This window comes from Halichoeres trimaculatus, unplaced genomic scaffold (genome assembly GCF_033239565.1).
Source record: "Halichoeres trimaculatus isolate MK-OKI-2021-1 unplaced genomic scaffold, fHalTri1.1 fHalTri1_scaffold_15, whole genome shotgun sequence".
In the NCBI taxonomy this organism is placed as follows: Eukaryota; Metazoa; Chordata; class Actinopteri; order Labriformes; family Labridae; genus Halichoeres; species Halichoeres trimaculatus.
The window spans coordinates 31,557,193-31,577,828 of record NW_027437193.1 but is presented as its reverse complement, the minus strand read 5'-3'; the positions used below and the strand labels follow the sequence as shown (position 1 = coordinate 31,577,828).

At 41.5% G+C, this 20,636-nt stretch overlaps 1 protein-coding gene across 4 annotated transcripts in view; it reads right to left on the bottom strand.

Moving 5' to 3' along the window:
* The window catches only part of LOC141803859 (uncharacterized), a 149,025-nt gene that overhangs the window by 109,430 nt on the left and 18,959 nt on the right, over positions 1-20,636 (bottom strand). For all 4 annotated transcript variants that reach the window (XM_074687891.1, XM_074687890.1, XM_074687892.1 and 1 more), the window contains exon 2: positions 8,984-9,183. In XM_074687891.1, the coding sequence (XP_074543992.1) occupies positions 8,984-9,173 (190 nt within the window). In that variant the 5' untranslated portion in view covers positions 9,174-9,183. The remainder of the gene's footprint in view (positions 1-8,983; positions 9,184-20,636) is intronic.

Below are 20,636 nucleotides of genomic sequence, written 5' to 3'. Positions count from 1 at the left end.
GCCTACCTGCTCTGGTGAGTGCTTCCTTAAAAACCACAGAAACCTTAGACAGAGTTTGGCTGTGTGTTGTGCGCGTCACGGGGAAACTGAGGCTGTGCTTCACGTATCAGCTGGCAAACAGCTGTTCGCTCCAACAGGTAATGACTTTGTTTACCACAGTGGGAGATGTCAGCTGAATAACTCTGGTTAGTCTGTGCCTGTACTGGCTAATGACTGCACGCTGCTGGTCAGAACTGGTCAGCTCTGTCAATAGATTTTAGCATAAGTTAGCCACACATCTTTAGCATTGTAAACTGAGCTGGTGAAGACACTCAGAGAAAGGTAAAGCCTTGCCCACAGTCTGCTCTGCTCTGATCAGCTGGCAGTGGCAACACCAGACCTGCCTCGCTGGCTAATTCATGGTTTTGATTGCGCCGGTCCAATTGAAAAAGCTACCACTGTGTGTTACAAGGAGGATGACTGTCTTGTTTGTTACATTTTCTGCCGGGTAGCTTGCTCTTTTTCGGAGGGTGCATGTTGTTAGGAGGCAAAGAAGGGCCATACGAGCTGGGGGCGGGATCTTGGAACACTGAGGGGAGGGGTGAGTGAGGCTGCGTTTTTCAAATGTGTCAAATCAGCCAAACTGGGTGTCAGATCGTAGACCATAGCTTTAATAAGGTTGGACGCACTTATAGCACTCAGTTTTAGTAATGCTTTGGCGTTGAGCAGCAATTTTTGTGCAACTGAGGTGAATGATTGGTTGAGAGGATCGGCTACAATCCCCGATCACTGATACTGTAAAAAATGCCCAAACTGAGCCGATCCGATACTAACACATCCTTATGTATTACTGTCTCATATTTACATTTGTAGTCTTGCGCTATCTTGTGAGAGTGGCATTCATGGCTGTAACTGTCTCTCTTTCTGTCTGTCTGTCCACCCGTCTGTCTGTCTGGGTACATCCTGTGCCCCAGAAGTGCTGTAAAAGCTTTACTTACATCATATCCACTTTAACATATCTGCTGAACTCAGCACACACACACACACACACACACGCACACACACACACACACACACACACACACACACACACACACACACACACACACACACACAAACACACACACACACACACACACACACACACACACATTCTTGTTATTGGCAGTGACAGCCAAGGTGTGTATGTGCGTGTGTGTGTGTGTGTATGTGTGTGTGTGTGTGTGTGTGTGTGTGTGATGACCTCACCAAAACTACTGCATGTGTGTGTGTGACGCTGCTGTATTGATGCTCCACTGTACTGCAGTCACATGTGACTGCAGTGTCTTCGTACCCCAACACACAGACACACACACACACACACACACACACACACACACACACACACACACACACACACACACACACACACACACACACACACACACACGCTTAGTAATGCAGTGGTTCTTTCTCCCCTCCGCCTCGATGTCACACACACAGACGCGTACAGTGGAAGCACACACACACTGCAGAGCTGTGTTATCATGCCTCAGCAAACTCAGCTTCTTCCCAGCTTGATAAAAACATTGTCAGACTGCAGCGTAACTTCTGCTGCTGCTCCACATGGTGAGCCCACAGTGAGGTAAACGTCAGTCCAGCAGTGACTGAAGTTAACCCGACCAAAACAAACACTCATTCACACTCTTCACACGTTAAAGTCACAGGATTTTTTTTTCTTTTGTATTTCAAACACAAACTGTGAGAGGGTCTTCTTACACTTCAGGATGCCAGGTTTTAGTGTCAAACAGTTAAAGTTGCAAGGAACTTCACCATAAATCAGCTTTTAAAGCTTTTACACTTATTACTGAACTACAGCAAAGTAAAATAACTTTAGATCATAATTCATATTGAATGACGTGAATTTGGAAAGAAAAGCTTTGACTTTATGTGAAGGAGCAGGAGAAAGGTCAAAGCTAGTCAGCATGTTTGGTTCGGTTAAACTGTGAGATCAGAGGAAGGTTGTAGAAGAACAAAAAGGAGAAGGTGACTCTGTAAAGAGTATTCTAGACCAACCAGCTCTACAACAGGGTCTGTTGAAGCCACAGTGGTATTCATTCTGATTTGAAGCTCACTTCCTTGTTCTGAATGAAACCCTCTATTCAAAAAACAGAAACTCTTCATCTGCAACCAGAGAAGCTGCAGGTTATCCACACCTTAAAACTTCTCGTCAGATGCAGACGCCACTGTGACTTTTGAAGGGTATTTTATGGCAACATGTAAAACCGTATGACAATAAAAGTGTAACCTAACTAAAGCCTTCATAGCATTCAAAGTTTAATTGCTAATTTTCCTCAAAATGGTTTATATACTTAGGAGCCTAACCTGCCCTAAAACTCATCAGAACTTGTACAGTGAACATGCATCAGGCTGATTTTTTTTTTTTGTTTTGTTTATTTTGTAATTGTAAAAGATTACTTTAAAAAACTTCACAAATCTGCCTTCAAAGCTCCTTCTTAAACTTCAATATCTCAGCCCCTCCTGCATTTATAACCCATACAAAGCCAGGGCTTGTATGTATGTCCAACTATTAGCTATATTTGAACTAAAAAAAAAGAATTAGCACAAGGTTAAAGCCCCAACAGAGCATTGAATTTAAGGTAGGACCCCACCATTATAGGCGTTAACTACAAGATTTATGTGTGTTTATGTGGAGTATGTAATTTAAATTTGTTGGAAACAAGTTTTCCAGGAAGTCCCCCGGGCTTTTGATGTTCTGTGCTTGTCTCACTTTTATGGTACGATTAGTTAACTGACCAATTTTTGGCAGTCATGCATGCAGCTAATGGTAAAACCAAATGGGCTGTTCCATAACAGTATGTTCAGACTAATGGTCCTGTTTGACTGGATGTGCATATGGACCCTGGAGTCCACCAGTTTGGTTTTAATGTCTGATCTTTGACTGTTTCTGTGTCATTCTATCTATTCAAACATCATCAAAATTAAATAACTCTCTCTCTAGGTCATCCTCAGACGAGCCTTCCATAGTTTATTCCAGTCATCCCTGTCTTCCATGCATCGGGCCAGCTCGCTGGTGCTTTGAGCTCCTGCATCCTCATTTAGTACCTCCACATAGGTTAACGTGGGGCATCCTCGCGACTGGTGCCCATGTGTTGGTTCCCATAGAACCAATTGGGGGCTGGCAGTTCTCTATGCCTTTGGCAGTGTCCTGCGGGTCTCATCCTCCTGGCAGCTACTTTGTCGCTCACCCTTGGAATTCCTTTGTGCAGGATACTGTTGGGTACATGTGCGTCCTTGCTGATGTTCAGTACTGCATGCAGCATCCTGGTGTAGCAACCGTTTAAAGACTTCTGAAAGGTCGGCTTCAGGGTCCAGCATTCACTGCCATAGAGTAGAACAGATTCCACTGAAGCGAAGAAGATTAGTTTGATTTGGCGGGGTAGGGTGGAGCTCCATACACAGGTCATGCTGTTCAGCGCCTTCCATGCTAGTGCTTTCCTCACTTTTAGGTCCCGCTCGGTTGGGCTGATCCATGAGCCAAGGTACTTGAAGTCCTTCACCCCTTCCAGGACATCCCCTCTGATTGTAGTCAGTGGTTGATGCTCAGGAGAAATGTTGCAGGTGATGACCTCGGTTTTCTTGGCATTTAGCATAAGGCCAACCTTGGCACACTCTGGCTCCACACTGCTCAGGAGCTCCTGTGCTTGCTCAATGTTGGTGGAGAGCAGGCTGATGTCATCCGCGTAGTCAAGGTCTGTCAGGACTACTGCAGGCTGTTGTCTCGACTTCCTTGGAGTAAGGGTGAAGCCGAGATCCTGCTCTCTTCCGTTGATGGCCTTCCTGAGCGCGTAGTCCAGGACTATGATGGAGAGGTAGTGTGTCCCCTTGCATCATCCCAGCCAGAATATCAAACTCCCCACTGTTGCTATCTGGGGTCACTACCCTGGCCCTTGTACCTGCATACATGGTCTCTATTGCCTGGAGTAGGTTTGGGGGGACACTGTAGGCTTTAAGGATCTTAACCATTGTACCTCATATGCCTTTTTAAAGTCAATGAAACACATGACCATGGACAGGTTTTCCTTCCTCACTTTTAAAAATTAAAATAACAATTTTCCTAAAACCTTGAAACCTCATGAACAAGTACACCACAAGTGACCTGCATGCTCACACAAGAGTGAGAGGCATGAATCTATTCACAGAGGGAGTCAGAGGGACAGGGTGGAGGGAGACGCTCCTGTTGTCTCAGACAGAGCTCATTGATTGGTCCTAACAGTGACATGTACCCAGACCATCCAAACTGATTTGCCAATATGTCAATCTGCTGACTTCATGTCACAAATACATTTCACTAATATAAAACAGGTCTCTCCTTTTTATGGCTTACTGTAATACCACAGTCACGACTGCTGAGCTTTCGAGTCTTGAGACAAAAGTCTGGATCAGCTGGGTTCACTTCACATAAAAGTGTTTTATGTCAAATTGATAAACCTCAGTCCTGATCCCTCGAATGTTTAAATGTGAATCTTTTATCTGGATGATACTTAAAGGATGAGAAACATGGGTCCTTGACATGTCCAAAATATTTTTCAGATCTGCTTCAGATGATACAAAGAAATTTCACCCAACACTTAAGTAATAAAAAAATATGCTTTTTCCCAGCCATGAAACTGATTTAAAATCTATGTTCCCAATAAACATGTCAAACATGTTATTGAGAAAAATAAATAAAACAAATGCAAAATAATGAAAATTAAAATCATCAGTGTTTGTGACAATAAGCTGGTAGGAAACACTCCAGCCTTAAAGACTCTGAAGGCCGATATTAGAAATTTAAGGGGTTAAAATCTGATCCCATGTGAGCTGGTGCTCTCATGCATCTTAAGCTAAAGGATCTGGGATCTGGAGAAATCCCTGACACCCTTTGATAACACATCTGCTGTAGTCCTCCTTGGTACTTCACAGGGACACCCATATGGCTCACACAGAGCGTAGCCTGCAGGCCTATATGGTCACCAGAGCCCTAAACAGTCACGCACACACAGAGCTGGAGGATGTGTCCCTTCTTTTGATAATCATTACCATACCAGCTGTGCATGGGCCTGTCAAAAACACGTCTGTGAGCTGATAGGACAGGCTGACGGTTTATCATTCAGGATTATAAAAAACAAACATTCAGCTCTGTTCAATGTGCCATCTGTGTTTAACATCATAAATATCAAACCAATCAGAGCAGGCCTCATCCATCTCAGGGCTCTGCTGCTATCTGTAATCCACCCAGAACCTCCTCCAAATGTCATCTCATTAACATCTACGAGGCTGTGTTAGGTAATTATTAAAAACGTGTTATTATATAACCTGAGAGAGTGTTATTTAGTAACATCATGACCATGTGAGGGTGATATCAGGAGCTGCAGGATATAAACTGGTCTCTCAATGTCAGATTTACTGAGTAAAAGATAAATATACGAAAAAGAGAAAAGAAACATTGGACTTTTAGGGGGTCAGAAGGAGAAAAAGGAGATAAAGGTTAACATGGATTTGTGCTCAGAGACCTTAGACTATCACAGCATCTTCAAACCATTCGACCAAACTAACTGGACCAGACATTAAGGATTATTTGACCCGAAAACTTTTTTCATGTCCTGAGAAGAATAAAAGCATTTAAAGGCACCGTGAGGACTATCACTCTGAAGTGGATTGCAGTGACACCTTTTGGCCCTAAGTCGCACGCACACTGTGACAAGCCAGTTCATTCCGCTCCTCCTGCTCCTGTTTTCCAGGTGTTGATTGGCCAAAGACGGCTAACTGCGAGAGAGGAGGTCTTTACTAACGGTGACAGTCAAAGGTGCTTGTGGCTTTTTGAGATAGTCCCAGGAAAACGGCACAGAGTTGCGCAATCGACTGAGATAAAAATGCGAAAGTTGGGGTAGGTTAGTCCCTTATTTGCATGCAGACGAAACCCATCATCAAATTTTTCAGCATTCTTTACAGATCAGGACATGAACCAGTTGCACAGTATTCTATAACTCGTCCTTAGATACTTTGACTGACATGACTGACTGACTTTTGGACCTGATCTGCCGCTGTGAGTAGTTTTATTTTTCTTTTTCCTTCGGAGTTAAACAGAATTTTTTTTTAATGAACTAGAAATGCTTAGAAGTACTGTTTAGAAATAACCTATGTCAGTGCTGATAATCTCATTTTAAGTTATTGATTACAATGGGGCATATACCTAGTAGGAAGACTTTGCAAGATCACTCAGAAAGTCCTCATTGTTTCTTTCAAGAACATTTTTTTCACAACGTAATGTTTGTTTCTCAATTTCTGCAATTTCTGTGTCATTATGGTCTCAACTTCCTGTTTTATTTTGCTGACATCTTTCAGTTCTGATCGAGTCTCCCTCCTGTGTGATCACCTGACCCCTCCTTCATGTGTTTGACATGTGTCTTGTTACCTGGCCTCCCTGCCCCTATATATTCCCAGTGTGTCCATTTGCCACATCAACTCACTCCCACGTCGTTTTGCAGCACTCTTTGTGGTATTAGCTCCTAGGGCTCTAATTTTGTAGACCAGGCGCAAGCGCAGGCGCACCTGTTCTGCACCGGCCTTCGCCGCGTGAACAGGGCGTGACCGGCGCACTTTGCAAGTTTCCTGCAGTGCCAAGAGAGGCGCAGTCAAGGCGCAGTCAAGGCGCAGTCAAGGCGCAGTCGAGGCGCAGTCGAGGCGCAGTCAAGGCGCAGAGGAGCGCATCCACGCCTCCCTCCGCACAAATGGCAGAGAGGGAAGCCATGAGTGGGTTCAACACAGCCGAGCGCTGTTTTCACCAATCAAATGAGCACCTCTCCTCGCCTTTAAAGGCCGAGGCGCAGCGTCTGATTGGTCTGAGTGATCCCCAGCACCGCAGAAACAGTGTGCTGGAAAGAGGACAGGAGAATGGACAGCAGGGCGCATCGGAGGACACGAAGCGCGTCGCCGTGTAGGCCAGCTCCCGGGACAGATGTAATCTGTTCCTTTGTCATTAACAGGAGTACAAAATGAAGAGACAGTTACACAGCTGGCTTATCCATCCAGAATACTTTTGATCCACCTGCACTCCTGGTTTGTCATCGCCAAATAGCAGAACCTTTGGTGATGTACTGTATACTCTCCTAGTGTCTCCACCTCATCCTCCTTACAATAATGTACTCCATCTTTTTAGATCACGTTAAAAATAAAGACTAAAACAGAGAAATATGGGAAATCACGGGTAAATCCTGAGTGACATACATTTATTTTGTCTCTTTTTTCTTCGTCTTTTCTCTCCCTCTTTTCTTTGAATTAAATGAAATGAGAGAACCAGATATATACTCAGTATCAGATGTTAAGGCTGTTTATTGTTTAATTGTAAGATGTGCATCAAACTTCCAGCTGCCGTCAGGTTAACTTTCCATTATGACAAACGGCTTTAATCTGACATCAGATGTGACGGGACAGTTAATATAGATATAAATGTATATGCTGGTTCAGACGGTTACATTAAATAGTGATTACTGTGACTGTTTACTGCATTAAAATGTGCCTGACACTCTGGAAACCTGCCTCTGAGGCTTTGTTGACATGTGCGCACATGTGCACCTGTCACCAAATTACAGCTGTGGAGGGTGCACTCTGCTTTGCGCCGAGAATAGACCAAGTTGGAGCTGGCGAGCTTTCAGCGCACTTTCTGCACTGTTTTTGGCACAAAATTGTCACTGCGCCAACATGAATCTGCCGTCAACTCCCCATGGTGCGCCGTCACACCCATCTCTGCGCAGACAGTCTACCAAATTGTCAAATTGGCAGCGCATGGCGGTGCGCCACACAAAATTAACACTGCGTGGGGTGCACCAGGCTTGCGCCCCCTGTGCTGGGGCATGAAATTAGAGCCCCTAGGGTTCAACCATCTGATTCCTCTTTGCCTTCCATCCCTGTACCTCTGCCTGGTTTCTGAATAAAGACTATGGTGCTTGAATTACGATAACTTATAATAACCTTTCCCTGTCCCTGCTGCAACACACAGGCTGATAAGCAGTTCAACCATACATACCATTGCATTTAGGAGAAAACCTCTATGTACCAGATCGGATAAGCTGATAGAAAAGGCCCAGATATTGGTAACCATATCACTGTGGGGACAAAAAAGTTGTGTTGATACATAAACATCAACACAAGTCTCTCTCCATAGAAGAGAAGAGAGAAGAGACTTTGAGTAAATCCAGGATCAGGGAAAGTAACATTTCCAGCAGGTTTTTAGTTCATGAATTTTAGTTGTCAACAGAAAATCAAATCTCAGCCTCTGCTGCTATGATTCCTTTTCCTGCTTCCTTTGAGCTCCCAATCATACAAAGTGAAAAGTTATACAACAACTAACGGTACAGTCTAAAGAATCTACAAGTGTGATGGATAAGAGCTGCTGCCAAACGGTTTCCCTCCAGCTTTGAACTGTTGCGTGTCAAATCCTGACAGTAAGGCTAACATTCAACTCATTGGACCAGACTTTGCCACTGGCAGGCTGCTAATGCTGTTTGTGTGTCTGTGTGAGTGTGTGTTTGTGTGGTTATGCTAATGATGCTAATACAGCACTGTCTCCGGGCTGACACAGCAGAACAATGACAGGAAGACAGAGAGAACTGAGGGACTGAAAGAAACAGTGAAAGAGAAAAGAAGAGAAAGAGAGAAAATGAATGAATAGTGAGAGTAGAAAGATGATTAAACTAAAAAACATCATTTCAAATAATAATTCAGCTAAATGCGATACATGTTTCAGTAATGTGAGAAATAACAGTTTAACTTTATTTTAATTATTTATCTAAATGTGGCCTGATTATGTCAGATTACCCTCAAAGCTGATTTTGCTGAACATCCTCCAGCTGATCTGTGACCTCCCCCAGGAGAGAGAACCTCCCCTCAGGGGTCAATACCACGTTAGAGACAAGCATCACCTCCCTCTCACGTCTTGGCTTAAACCCTGGAGGCGACTTACCGCTCTTCATGTCCTTTCCATCCAGTAAGGGTCGGTAGTCACTCTTGGAGACGTTCTCCCCCACCTTGTCATCATAGCTCTCCTTCTCCAGCGAGGCCACAAAGTCTCTCTTCAGCAGGGCGTCTCCAGGGGCACCAGCTGGGACCCCATGTCCACCCCCACCCAGTGCATCTCTCAGGCTCAGGTCCATAGTCCTGTTACTGGACAGAAAAGAAGACACAGGTGATTACTTTCATTATGCTTAAGAAATCTGTTTCTTTAGTGTTTTTTACTTCCTTTATTTCATATCCCTTTGTCTGACAGTCACACTGCCCATTAGCCACGGTTTCATGAGGAGTTTTTCGTCTTTCCAAATGACTTTTCCGAAAACAATAGTATACATGGAAATACGCTGTAATCAAACAGAATAGTAAATGGGGCATGTGCAGAAAAAACGTAAACATCCCGAGATTTATCAAAGCTGGAGGATGAAAGTTTGTTTATCACGGTGTTGCAATACTCCATATTAGGGATGGTCACTGAATTAGGTACTTTTAAAGGTACCGACCAAAATCTGTCAAAAGTACCAGGTACCGATTCACGTAAAACCAAAAGGTACCATGTTTAGGTACCTAAATGCATCCTTGTGACTGTGAGGGAGTGGAAGAGTAGGTGATTTTCCATGCTGGACATGAACACAGCGTTACAAGGTTATATACTGGAGAATAAAATGTTAAATTGAAAAAAATTAACATTTTATTTTCAAACAAATTGATATTTATTACCACTTAAACACACACAAAAGTACAGAAAATTGGTACCGTTGAGTACCGATACCGATTGCCAGGTACCGGGAATCGGCACCCTATCGTTTCAAATGTGAAAGCTACCCATCCCTACTCTGTATTGTGAGTTTGTCGTCTGTCCAGTCTTGAAATTATGTTCATTTCTTTCAAAGTTTGGACCAAAAACAAACTTTCCACAGCAGCCCAGTGCTGACAGCTCGCCGCCATTTTTAAAGTTGAGGAACGTCTCTAGTTGCGTCTTACGTCATATCTGAGCATGCGCTGAAAGAATGCACCCTGACAACTTTCTGTTTGAGTGGATACATGAAACCTCAATCAGTTTGGGGAAAGGAATATTCCACCCCTGTGAAACCGATTAAATGTCAGTTCAATCACTTTTCTTTCTGAATGAGGTGTATACAAAGGTTAAATTCTTTCCGTTTGAGCAAATAAACCGAATGCAAGCGAAATATGTGGGTCCATGTAAACGTGGCTTCAGATCATGTATCAGACTGATAAGTGGTTTTCAACCAGAAGGTCCAGGAACTTTTGGTTCTCTGTAAAATGTTTCCAGGAACTACATGGTTCCTGTGGTGCATTGTTTGTCCGTCTTTCCAACACGGGCTGAAGACTTGGGTAGGTGGGCAGTAAGGTAAAGACAAAGGCCATTGAGCAAAAAAGACAACATAAGCTGCATTTAGACCAAGCAGTAAACTCTGGTCTAAAAATGTGTGTGTCAATGCAAAAGTGTTAGAACCTCCAGTTAATCAAGTATCTGCTTAAGGCCAGCTCTGGAAACCACAAACACACCAAGCCAAGAAAGACATTTTTAACAAAACATATAAACATATTAACTGTCTGGTACAAAAAATGACCTCAGTCTAGAAATCAGATTTCTGTAATGACTCACTAAACAGGGGGTTCTTTTGCCCAATCAGATACACAGGTGGGCACCCTATAGCTGTTAGTGTGGAGACTCAAAACCCACCCCATTTTTAGTCCTACTTGCTTTAAAACTCTGTGTCAGAAACAGACAGGTGACATCGCAGAGACTGTTTCCATTTATAATACAGTCTATGATTTCAATCCAGAGGGTTCAGGAACTTTTAGTTCCTGTTAAAGCATTCCCCAGCACTGAATTGTTCATGAGGCCTAATGTGTGCGTTTTGATTGCAGGGCTTAAGACTTCATTTTACAAAACAGTAGAGGGTAGGAAGACAGCAAAAAAGGCTATTCAGCAAAAAAGTACACCACAGAAGGAGACCAACAGGCTGTGTGGTACTGCAGTTAGCCTGTTAGCATGAAAGGGATCCAGCCTGTGCTGGTTTTGATCGCGCTTTATTGCACTGCAGATACATTTGTTAACACTAAGCGGAGACATACGTTCATTGGTGGAAGCCATTTATAAGCGCCTCAAACAGCTTGAACAAGTGGAACAGCAGGCTGTTCCCCATCTAAAGGCTTCTGTTACACAACTTTCAGCAGGATGTACCCATCTCAAACTGCTTAAGAAGACGTATATACGTAAATAAAACCAAGACTTTCTCCATGGTTGAACAGCTGTTGCAAACTGAATATCCACTGACATGTCCAGCTGAAGGTCTCCAGTTTACAGGGTCACTCTTCAAACAAGAACACCAGGAGCTGATGAAGACACATTCACACTATTTGACTCAAAGAAGACCATTGTTTAGGAGGTACTAAACCAAGTCCATCACAGCTGAGGGTCATCTAATTATGTATGGAAGGGGACTAAAATGAAAACACTGTGGATGCTCCACCACCAGGCCTGTCACCATAATCAATAAATTGATTAACCGAACAATAAATAAAAACGTCCTCGGTAAGTTCGCCAGCCTGGATAAACTGACACATGCATGCATGTTTGTTTTCCTCCTCTCTTTCGACCAAAGAGGCTGAAAGAGAAGATGGCTCACTACGTCTATCTTTCCTAACATCGGGGTGCATAGGTTCTCCAGCGGATTTATAGCGGAGTGAGCATCTGTCAAAAATGCGATCTTTGGGGTGAAGACGGGGCTGCTCGCGCGTACACAGAGAGAGAGCTGAAGCGAGCGTCCTGAGGGGTAAGGAGGAAACACAAGCTAATATGAGTGATGATACGAAAGATACGGTTCTTAAGCCGCCTGCCACAGTCCCAGTGTGGGAATATTTTGTTTTTTATCAGAATGAGCAAAGTGTGAGCTCATGAACACCAACGAGCTGATATGTCGCATTTGTTTGAAAATAGTGGCGACGAAGAAGAAGAAGGGGAGGTGCAGCGGAGCCTTGTTCTTTGACAATCAGCTCTTACTGAGGCTTTTGGTCTGCAAAGTAAATAGAAATAAAAACGCCAAATGGTGGGCGCTCAAAGACAGCTACATTGGCAAAGAAATGCAGCTCTTCAATATGGTTGAAAGCCAGAAATGTTAAAAATGTTTGACAGACAGTACGGATTGACTGGGAAAAAGTACATGTTACAAACAATTCAGGAACTGTATAAACTCCCTTTTATTTATGCTATAGTTTTTATTGCTGTTTTTTTGGAGTTTCGTTTTTTCTTTAGAGACAGGGTTTATGTTTTATTGTTTTTGATTAGTATTAATTATTTTCATTGACATGTATTTTTTTCTAAGAGAGTCTTTTTCATTTTCATTGTATTTTTTTTCTCTTTCTTGTTTGTTAAATTTATTATATTTTTTGTTTAATTTATTTTATTTAGAAGATCCTGACCTTTTAATTACAGTTAAATACTCTTAAGAAATTAAAGTTTCTTGCTTTTGATATGGTGTACTCAATTTATTATCCCATTTATCATAATTACATCAATGAAAAAATGGAAAAAATCAAAATAATATTGACAATAATACCGTTTATCAGCAATAATACTTTGAGAAGTTATCGTCTAGCAAAATTTGTTATCGTAACAGGTCTATCCACCACTTAAAAACATTCAGATTACAGGTCCCACCTCCTGTAGTTCCTGGACCTCTGGAAAGTAGTACCCCACCAGCAGGGTTGTTTTAATTAAGATCAGTTACAGTTGGATTTATTTCACCTGCTTTATGCAACAAGCATTCATCACAACTGGTGACAGAGTGACCCCAGAACAAACTCCTTTATCCCTCTGTCCCTGCTCTCTATTTGTCCCTTCATCCAGGCTCCCAACAAACAAGCTGCCATTGTCTAACAACTATACCACAAACACACACAGACACACACACATACACACACTCTGGGGAGCAGCCAGTATGAGGACATACAGTGGAGTGTGTGCAGGCCTTGAGTGAAACTGTGGGCCATTGTTTTTCAGGGAAGGAACAGAGTACAGTCTACACCTCACACACGCTCAGTTTGGGTACCTTCACAGAACTCTTCCTTTCTGATTTCTTCTTCATGTTTCTCTTTATAGCATTATATCTGTTTGATGAAGTGCTTTGCTGCATATATTTTGACTTGTAATGGACCCCCTCCCCAGAACTCCAATTATAAAAAGAAACAATCCCAAAAAGAGGATCCCTAACCTCTCTTACCCTCTTGTTGTATTATTCTGTAATATTTACTGCTCCATTGGAGAGCTTTCATAATCCTGTTCATTCAGTGGCCTGTAGCTGTGCTCTTTGTTTTCTCTCACTCACTCTGTCCCTCATTACACACAATCAGAAATCACTTTTATTTACAGCTTTTCACAAATACTAAAAAACATCAGTCCTGTTTTCTGGAGCAAATGGTGTGGAACCAAGCCATAAACACTTTGATCAAATCAGGCACAGTCTGAGGATCTCACTGCATGTGCTGTGTAACAGTAGCCACAGGTGGCAGTCGATCACAATTACACAAGTGTCACAGTTTACACACAGCAGCCCTAGAATGAAAACACTTGCTGCCAACGATTTGATAAGCTAGTTCAGAGCAGATGAATGATCTGAAAGTTGACCAAAGATATACAAGACACAATCTGAAAGTCAGAGGGGGGAGAGTGTGTATCACAGGGAAGAGGGAAGAGGAAATATTAAACTTCTTGCCCAAGGATTGTTCTGCATGTAGTCAAAGGGGTATGGAAACAAACCGCAGACCTTCCTTTTGAGAGAAAACTATCACTGATCCACAGCTGACCACAGACACACACCACTGACCCTGACGATGAATCAAGCTGATGAAGGTCTGAGTACCAATGGAATATCCTGAAGTAATACATTTAATCCTGGAGTAAAAAGAGTAGACAAAAGCATGCCTAAAACTTTTTGTATTTTCGCTATCACAAACTATAATTCTTTTGTAGAACACAACTGCGTTTTAGTATTTGTGAATTATCGGTTTTGTAATAGACTGAACTGCTGTCTCAGATCCATCTATCCTTTCTCTGGAGCAGCTGTGATGCCATGTGTAAAACCTGTTCTGGGGTGTTTTTATTCAGACTGCTGTGTGTGTGATTTGAAAACTGTTTGATTCTGAGCTCAGGTAAAGCTCTCTAAATGTGCCAGCAGGATCAAGGGTGTTGTGACTGTACTTCCAATATTGGGTTTTGTGTTAAGACTTGGGTCTACAGGGGGTAAATTTTCTATAAATGTGTCTTCAAATTGTGAAAATGTGTCATCACTAAAGCACATGTTTATCCAAGGCAGCCTGATGGTGACAAACACACAGCCTGTTGGAAATGATGGGAGATGAAAGAACAAACAAGTGTCTTCTTTAGAGTTGATGCTTGCCTTAAATCAGTCATTTCTAAATTTAACTTTTTTAGGACCTTAAGCAGCATCCTCCACACTTTCCTGTTTTCCCTACATTACATTTTCTCTTGATGCTGCTTGCTTCCTTTCACATGGTTACATCACATCTGTTTTCAGCAGTCACACCAAATTAAGGTAAACTCTCAAATCAAACAGAGCAAAACAAGGACAGAGCAGGATGAAGGCTGTCATGTTAGGCTTTCAGACTATGTCTTTTAGATAGTAAGTCCATAGCCAGTATTATATGTATGATTGTCTTCTCTATGAGGTCATCCAGCTATTTCTGAAGCAGAGTTTTAAAGCCTATCATCAGCAGCTGCCATAGAAAACTTCACAACAACTTCTTCACATTGGGACGAGGTTAAAGGGGACATATCATGCTTGTTTCTCCTTTTCACTATGCCAGACTAGGATGCCTGTAAAGCATTTCTGCCCTCAGTACAAGTCATTTAGTTCCTTCATTGCCCCACAATAGCGTCCTCAATATCCTCAGTTTAGGCCATTCTGAAGATCTCGTTGAAACGCTCCGTTTCCAGAATGACCTCCAGTAACCTCGCAACGTCACAGCCTTTTGTGCTCTGACTGGTCAGTTCTATCAGAGGGGCGAAGGGGGTAGAGCCAGGGGGCGGTTTTTGCAGCATGGCAGTATTTACAAAATCGCCACACTGAATGGAGCAGACTGAGTGAGTTTGCTGTTTGCCAAAACTTCACCGTAAGGCATTGATAGCACTAATAAAATGGCAGAGTGTAGGATACGTCCTTTTGTATTGGACCCCGAGTCAGACCCGGACGGTTCTGCAGCTCAGGAGGAAGAAAATCCACCTCGACACAGATCATCTCAGGATGCTTCAGTGTGGTGAGTCAAACCGGTACTGTAACATGTATAGTTTATACGTTTATACTCGGCTCTTGGTGGGTGTATCCCTCGGTGGCGGTTGTGTGACCAACTGACACCACAGAGGAGGAGCTGCTTTATCAGATTACTCCAATAAAAAGAAAGGATCCCCGTGTCATCACAAAGGTCGAAATCTTGCGGCCAAATGGCAATGACCTATTTTCAGAGGCATCAAATCTCGTTCTAGGATATCAGAAAAAATACAATATCTCATTTTTTGAAAATTCAGGTGGTGCAAGGTCTTGTTTTCAACTTTATTATATTATATGTAAGTATTAAATCAGGGATCAGCATGATATGTTCCCTTTAAGAGGCAGGTCTTCAGGCCCTTTGCAGACATGGAGCAGATTTCTGTGAGTCTGTGCTCAAATACTCTTCCTCACAGATGTATATGATGTTACAGTCTATGGTTACGCTAAACTGAAATTGAATTGCAAACCTAAATCTGAATTTGCAGATTGGCAAGGTTATCACAGTCTACAACAACTAATAAACTGCAGACAGCTCTCACTAGCCATGCATACATGGACCCAAATATTTCACTTGAATTCAATTAATTTGCTCAAATGGAAAGAATTTAATCTTTGTTTACACCTCATTCCAAAAGAAAAGTGCCAATAGGAATGAACATTTAATCGGTTTCACAGGGGTGGAATATTCCTTTCCCCAAACTGATTGAGGAATCATGTATCTACTCAAACAGAAAGTTGTCATAGTGCGTTCTTTCAGCGCATGCTAAGATATGACGCAAGACACAACTAGAAACGTTCCTCAACTTTAAAAATGTTGGAGAGCCGTCAGCACTGGACTGCTGCGGAAAGTTCGTTTTTGACCTAAACATAATCTGAACATTATTTCAAGACTGGAAGGACAAAAAACTCGCAAGAAAAACTGTCGTCCTCCATCTTTGATAAATCACGTGATTTTTATGTTTTTCTGCGCATGCCCCATTGACTATTCTGTTTGATTACAGCGGCGCATGTAGACCAGAGATTAGAATATTCCTTTCCATGTATACTGTTGTTTTCGGAAAAGTCATTCAGAAAGATTCCACCTGGATTTCCATTTGGAAAGACGAAAAACTCCTCATGTAATCATCTGCTTCAACTAATCACAAACAAGACAGAAGCCTGTCTGCCTCTTTGAGCCCAACCCACACTGCTCGTGGAAGAGAGAAAATGTGAAAGAGGTGAAAGACAGGTGTACAAACTTAATTGTTCATTCAATGTTGGCAAAATAATGAAAAACAAGAGCAATGTTTGTATTTTCCTGTTACTACCCAGGTTATCGTCACTTCAGGCTCACTCAGAAAACATTAGCGTCCACATACTCTGCAGGCATTTTAATAATTTGTTCATATTTGTGCTTTAGGCTTTTGTTGTGCTTTGTTTCTTTCCCTGACCCTCTGGTGAGGAATAGATTGCATAACAAAATAATAATCAGCCATGAAAATAATATGTTGAAGCAAAATGTAAATGGCTTTCCTCTAATATTTTGTTTATTCTCAATGATGCAGTGCGATGATGGTTTCACCTTTGACATTATAAATCAGTGTTGATCCAACATGAAGGTCAGGACAGCATCTAACAGCAGATTTGAGACAAAAATAAAGATAAACAAGGAGCAGATTTTTAAAACAGTGCTTGTCTCTCACGTCCAATCGAGCTGTGATCAACTTTGACACCATAAGTCTGTTATATCAATAATACACAGAGCGGTATGATGTAACTGAGTGCAAATAAACAGAGTGTGTGTGTGTGAGTCAGGGAGAGATGATAATGATGGTGATGGGCTGTTGGGTGAGACAGCTGTTGCACTTTGAGGGATTAAAAACTATCTCTGTACCCACAATCCCCTGCTGCAGCTAACACCACCTCTCCACACTGACTCCAACTGTCTGCTACGTAATCATCTCATCCTCCATAACACTGACAGCTTGCATGCAAGCGCACACACACACACACACACACACACACACACACACACACACACTTCTGAAAAAATAAATGAGAGATTGGTGTGATTAGTGTTCTTATAGTATAATAAAATATAATATATTATAATAAAATATAATAAAATATAATATAATATAATATAATATAATATAATAAAATATAATATAATATAATGTAATATAATATAATATAATATAATATAATATAATATAATATAATATAATATAATATAATATAATGTAATATAATGTAATATAATATAATATAATATAATGTAATATAATATAATATAATATATTATAATACAATATAATAATCCTGTCTTTGGTTCGAAATAAGAACACACACTTTTATGATCAAAGTGAAAGGAATAAGACTTGGTCAGAGAGGCCTAAACACCAACACACAGTAGGGATGTCCCGATACAGATTTTTTTACTTCTGGTTCGATACAATTTTTTCATGACAGTGTTTCCCAAAGGTCTTTAGGAGACTGTGGTGGGAGAGTCTCTGAACCTCTGCGGTTTTAATGTGTGTGTACGTTTTTAAGCGTGATGTATCGCCCTTACAGTAAGTGCAGTTTGGGACCATGGGCATGAACATACGTTTATAAATAAGAACTAACAAAGGCATATCAGAAATATTTTAAATCTAATTCAGAAACAAAATCAAAAACTCACTCACTCACAATGTTTTGAACAATTTACTGAACAACATTTCAACAACAGGTTATTTACAGTATTTACCCATTACACCCTTTGTATTGTTTTAAGATCTTAAAAAAATATTCTTTGGGATAAAGGGTCAGATTACGATTCTTCCTCTCTCTGCTCCCTTATTCGGATTTGGGAGTGTTGTGATTTCATTCTGTTTTTTTTTCTACAGTGACTTCAGAAAATAGCCTAAATAAAAAGATTCCTAAATTTGCTGCAGCCCAATTCATCACAAAATGTAGCCTAAATCAATGCAAGATCATTTTCTGACTGATATTTCTTGATATTGCTGTGTATCTGGCTTTGAGAGAAATTCAGCTTCTTCCATGCTCTCTCCGTCTGTTGTGTTCACCATCTTACACTGACGTCACTCTACAAAAACCCTACCCTACAAAGCGCACATGGCTACTTAATATGCACTTACTGGTTTCCATTGACCATATATGGTTATGTTCGGGCGTGCTGAAGGCGGGAAACGAGGCGGGCTAACATCACCACATTCGCACTTTTCTCGGCACGGTGTGATTTATCACGGAGAATAGTGTGCAGCCGTGTGTACGCAGAGTTTGATAGAGAAGGGGGGCCGACAGCACAGTGAGATACTGTTTCCACTGCCGCAGTTAGCATGGGCGCTAATGCCAAAGAAAGAAGTTGCACTTACACAGAGTCAGACGTCCCGCTCCAGTGTTGCTGGAATCTGGTTCGCGCCAAACGTATCGAGTAAAGAGCGACGTCTATGAGCGTGACCAGTGGCTCAACATAATTTTTCCTGTTTAGTTTTCTTCTGCTCTGACCTCCAAGAAATTATTTCATTGACAAAAAAGGATGGATCCTGCTTCTAGCTGCTGAACTTTGTTGGCCGATGTAGTGTTGTCACAGGGAATTTTGTTCTCCTGGGAAAACCAGACCTGACCAGAGATACTGATAAATCTTAGCACTTATAATCTTGTTTTAGATCATGGATTATGAACAGGCAATATTAGAAATGGGACAATTTCTAAACTGTTTTGAAAGTCCTCACAGGTCCATTAAGCAGAAACATTTTAATCTGGAGAGAGTAATCCAAGACCAGAAAAATTTAACAAAAATAAAAGTGCTGCATGTGAGCCAAAATTTTTCATCTTCAGTTTTAACTTCCAGCCCAGAAAAAAAATGTACGTGTAAAGTCTCAGTGAACCAATGTGTGAACACAGCAGGAAACATGCCGCACAGTAAGCAGGAGGGGGCGATGACATTTATACCATGTGACCAGTGAGGACCCAAAAGAGCAACATGAAACAACATGAATAAAAGCCACATCCCCTCTCCATCCCTCTGTCTGCTCTGTCTGACAGAGAAGACTCCATGTTCAGAAGAGCGGGTGTGAAAGAGCCGCTTTCCTCAGAGATTCAGTGAATTTTCAAAGCCCCACGTGTGAAAAGGGCTTCAGTGATACAAAAAGGTCTGAATCAACACACAGGACACATGAATACCAAGCCACTGCACAGCACAACATAACACAGCTGTTTCTGCTCCACAGTCTGATACCAGCCAACTCTCCAGCCCACCCTCAGGTTTGTTCAGCTCAGTGATGAGTCACAGCACAATATCTGAGTCTGAGCTAATGATGTAACAACAGTGAATGGAGAGAATAGTGGCCCTGAGGAGCTCTTTCTTCCTGCATTCATGGCCTTGTTGCTCACTGTGGACACAAAAAGAATCACTTGTGGTCACTGAGGACGTTTCCACAAAATGAAAGGACATTTGAATATCCTCCATGTTTTGCTTTGCTATGAGTTAGTCATCTTCACTAGTTTCAGTCAACAGAGTGCATATATTATTGTTATTTTCTAAAACCAATAATGTTATCAGAATAAATGTCTTCCTGGCCCCCTGAAGAGAGGTGAGTCACACTATCAAGAGCACATTTAGCTCCTCATACACAGGAGGTGAGATAGAGACAGCTAACAATCAGAGTTTGATTGTTTTGGTCTTGAGGTAAGATAGTGATACTTGCATTCTTATAAAGTTAATTGTATTTTTACATAAAGCAGTGTTTTTTCTTTTCTATTTTATCAAAGCTAAATTGTTTATTTTTGCCTTGAAAAAAGCAAAGACTACTTTGAAACTTCAATCAAATTTTCATAAAATCAGATATCTAACAAAAACCTGTGACTCTTTTTAGAGTTTTTCCACATCACATCTTCTCTTCAGTTCAGCATCAAAACTAACAGCAGTGTGACTTGACTTTTCTGTGAGAGCTTTCTTGATCTTAACAGGTAAGGAAAATTATCAGAAAAGTCAGAATTTATTTAATCAATTTGATTAAGATAAAATAAGTTAGAAGTTTATGTAAAAGAAACTAGCAATTACCCTGATGATCAGCACTGCATCTGCTGGTAACTATCATTAGTTGTCACGCCATTAACCTTTATTCAAAGGCAGGGTCTTCAAGATTTCCCTAAAAAACAAAATGTTAACTTTTACAGAAGTAATCCTGCTTGATTGTCTCCTACAGGCCTCTTTACATGTGTGTCAGTGCCTGTATCTGCCTCAACCCCCTCCTCAGCCTGTGTGTTCATGTTTTTGTTGTAATGGTATGTTTCTGGGCAGAGTTTAAG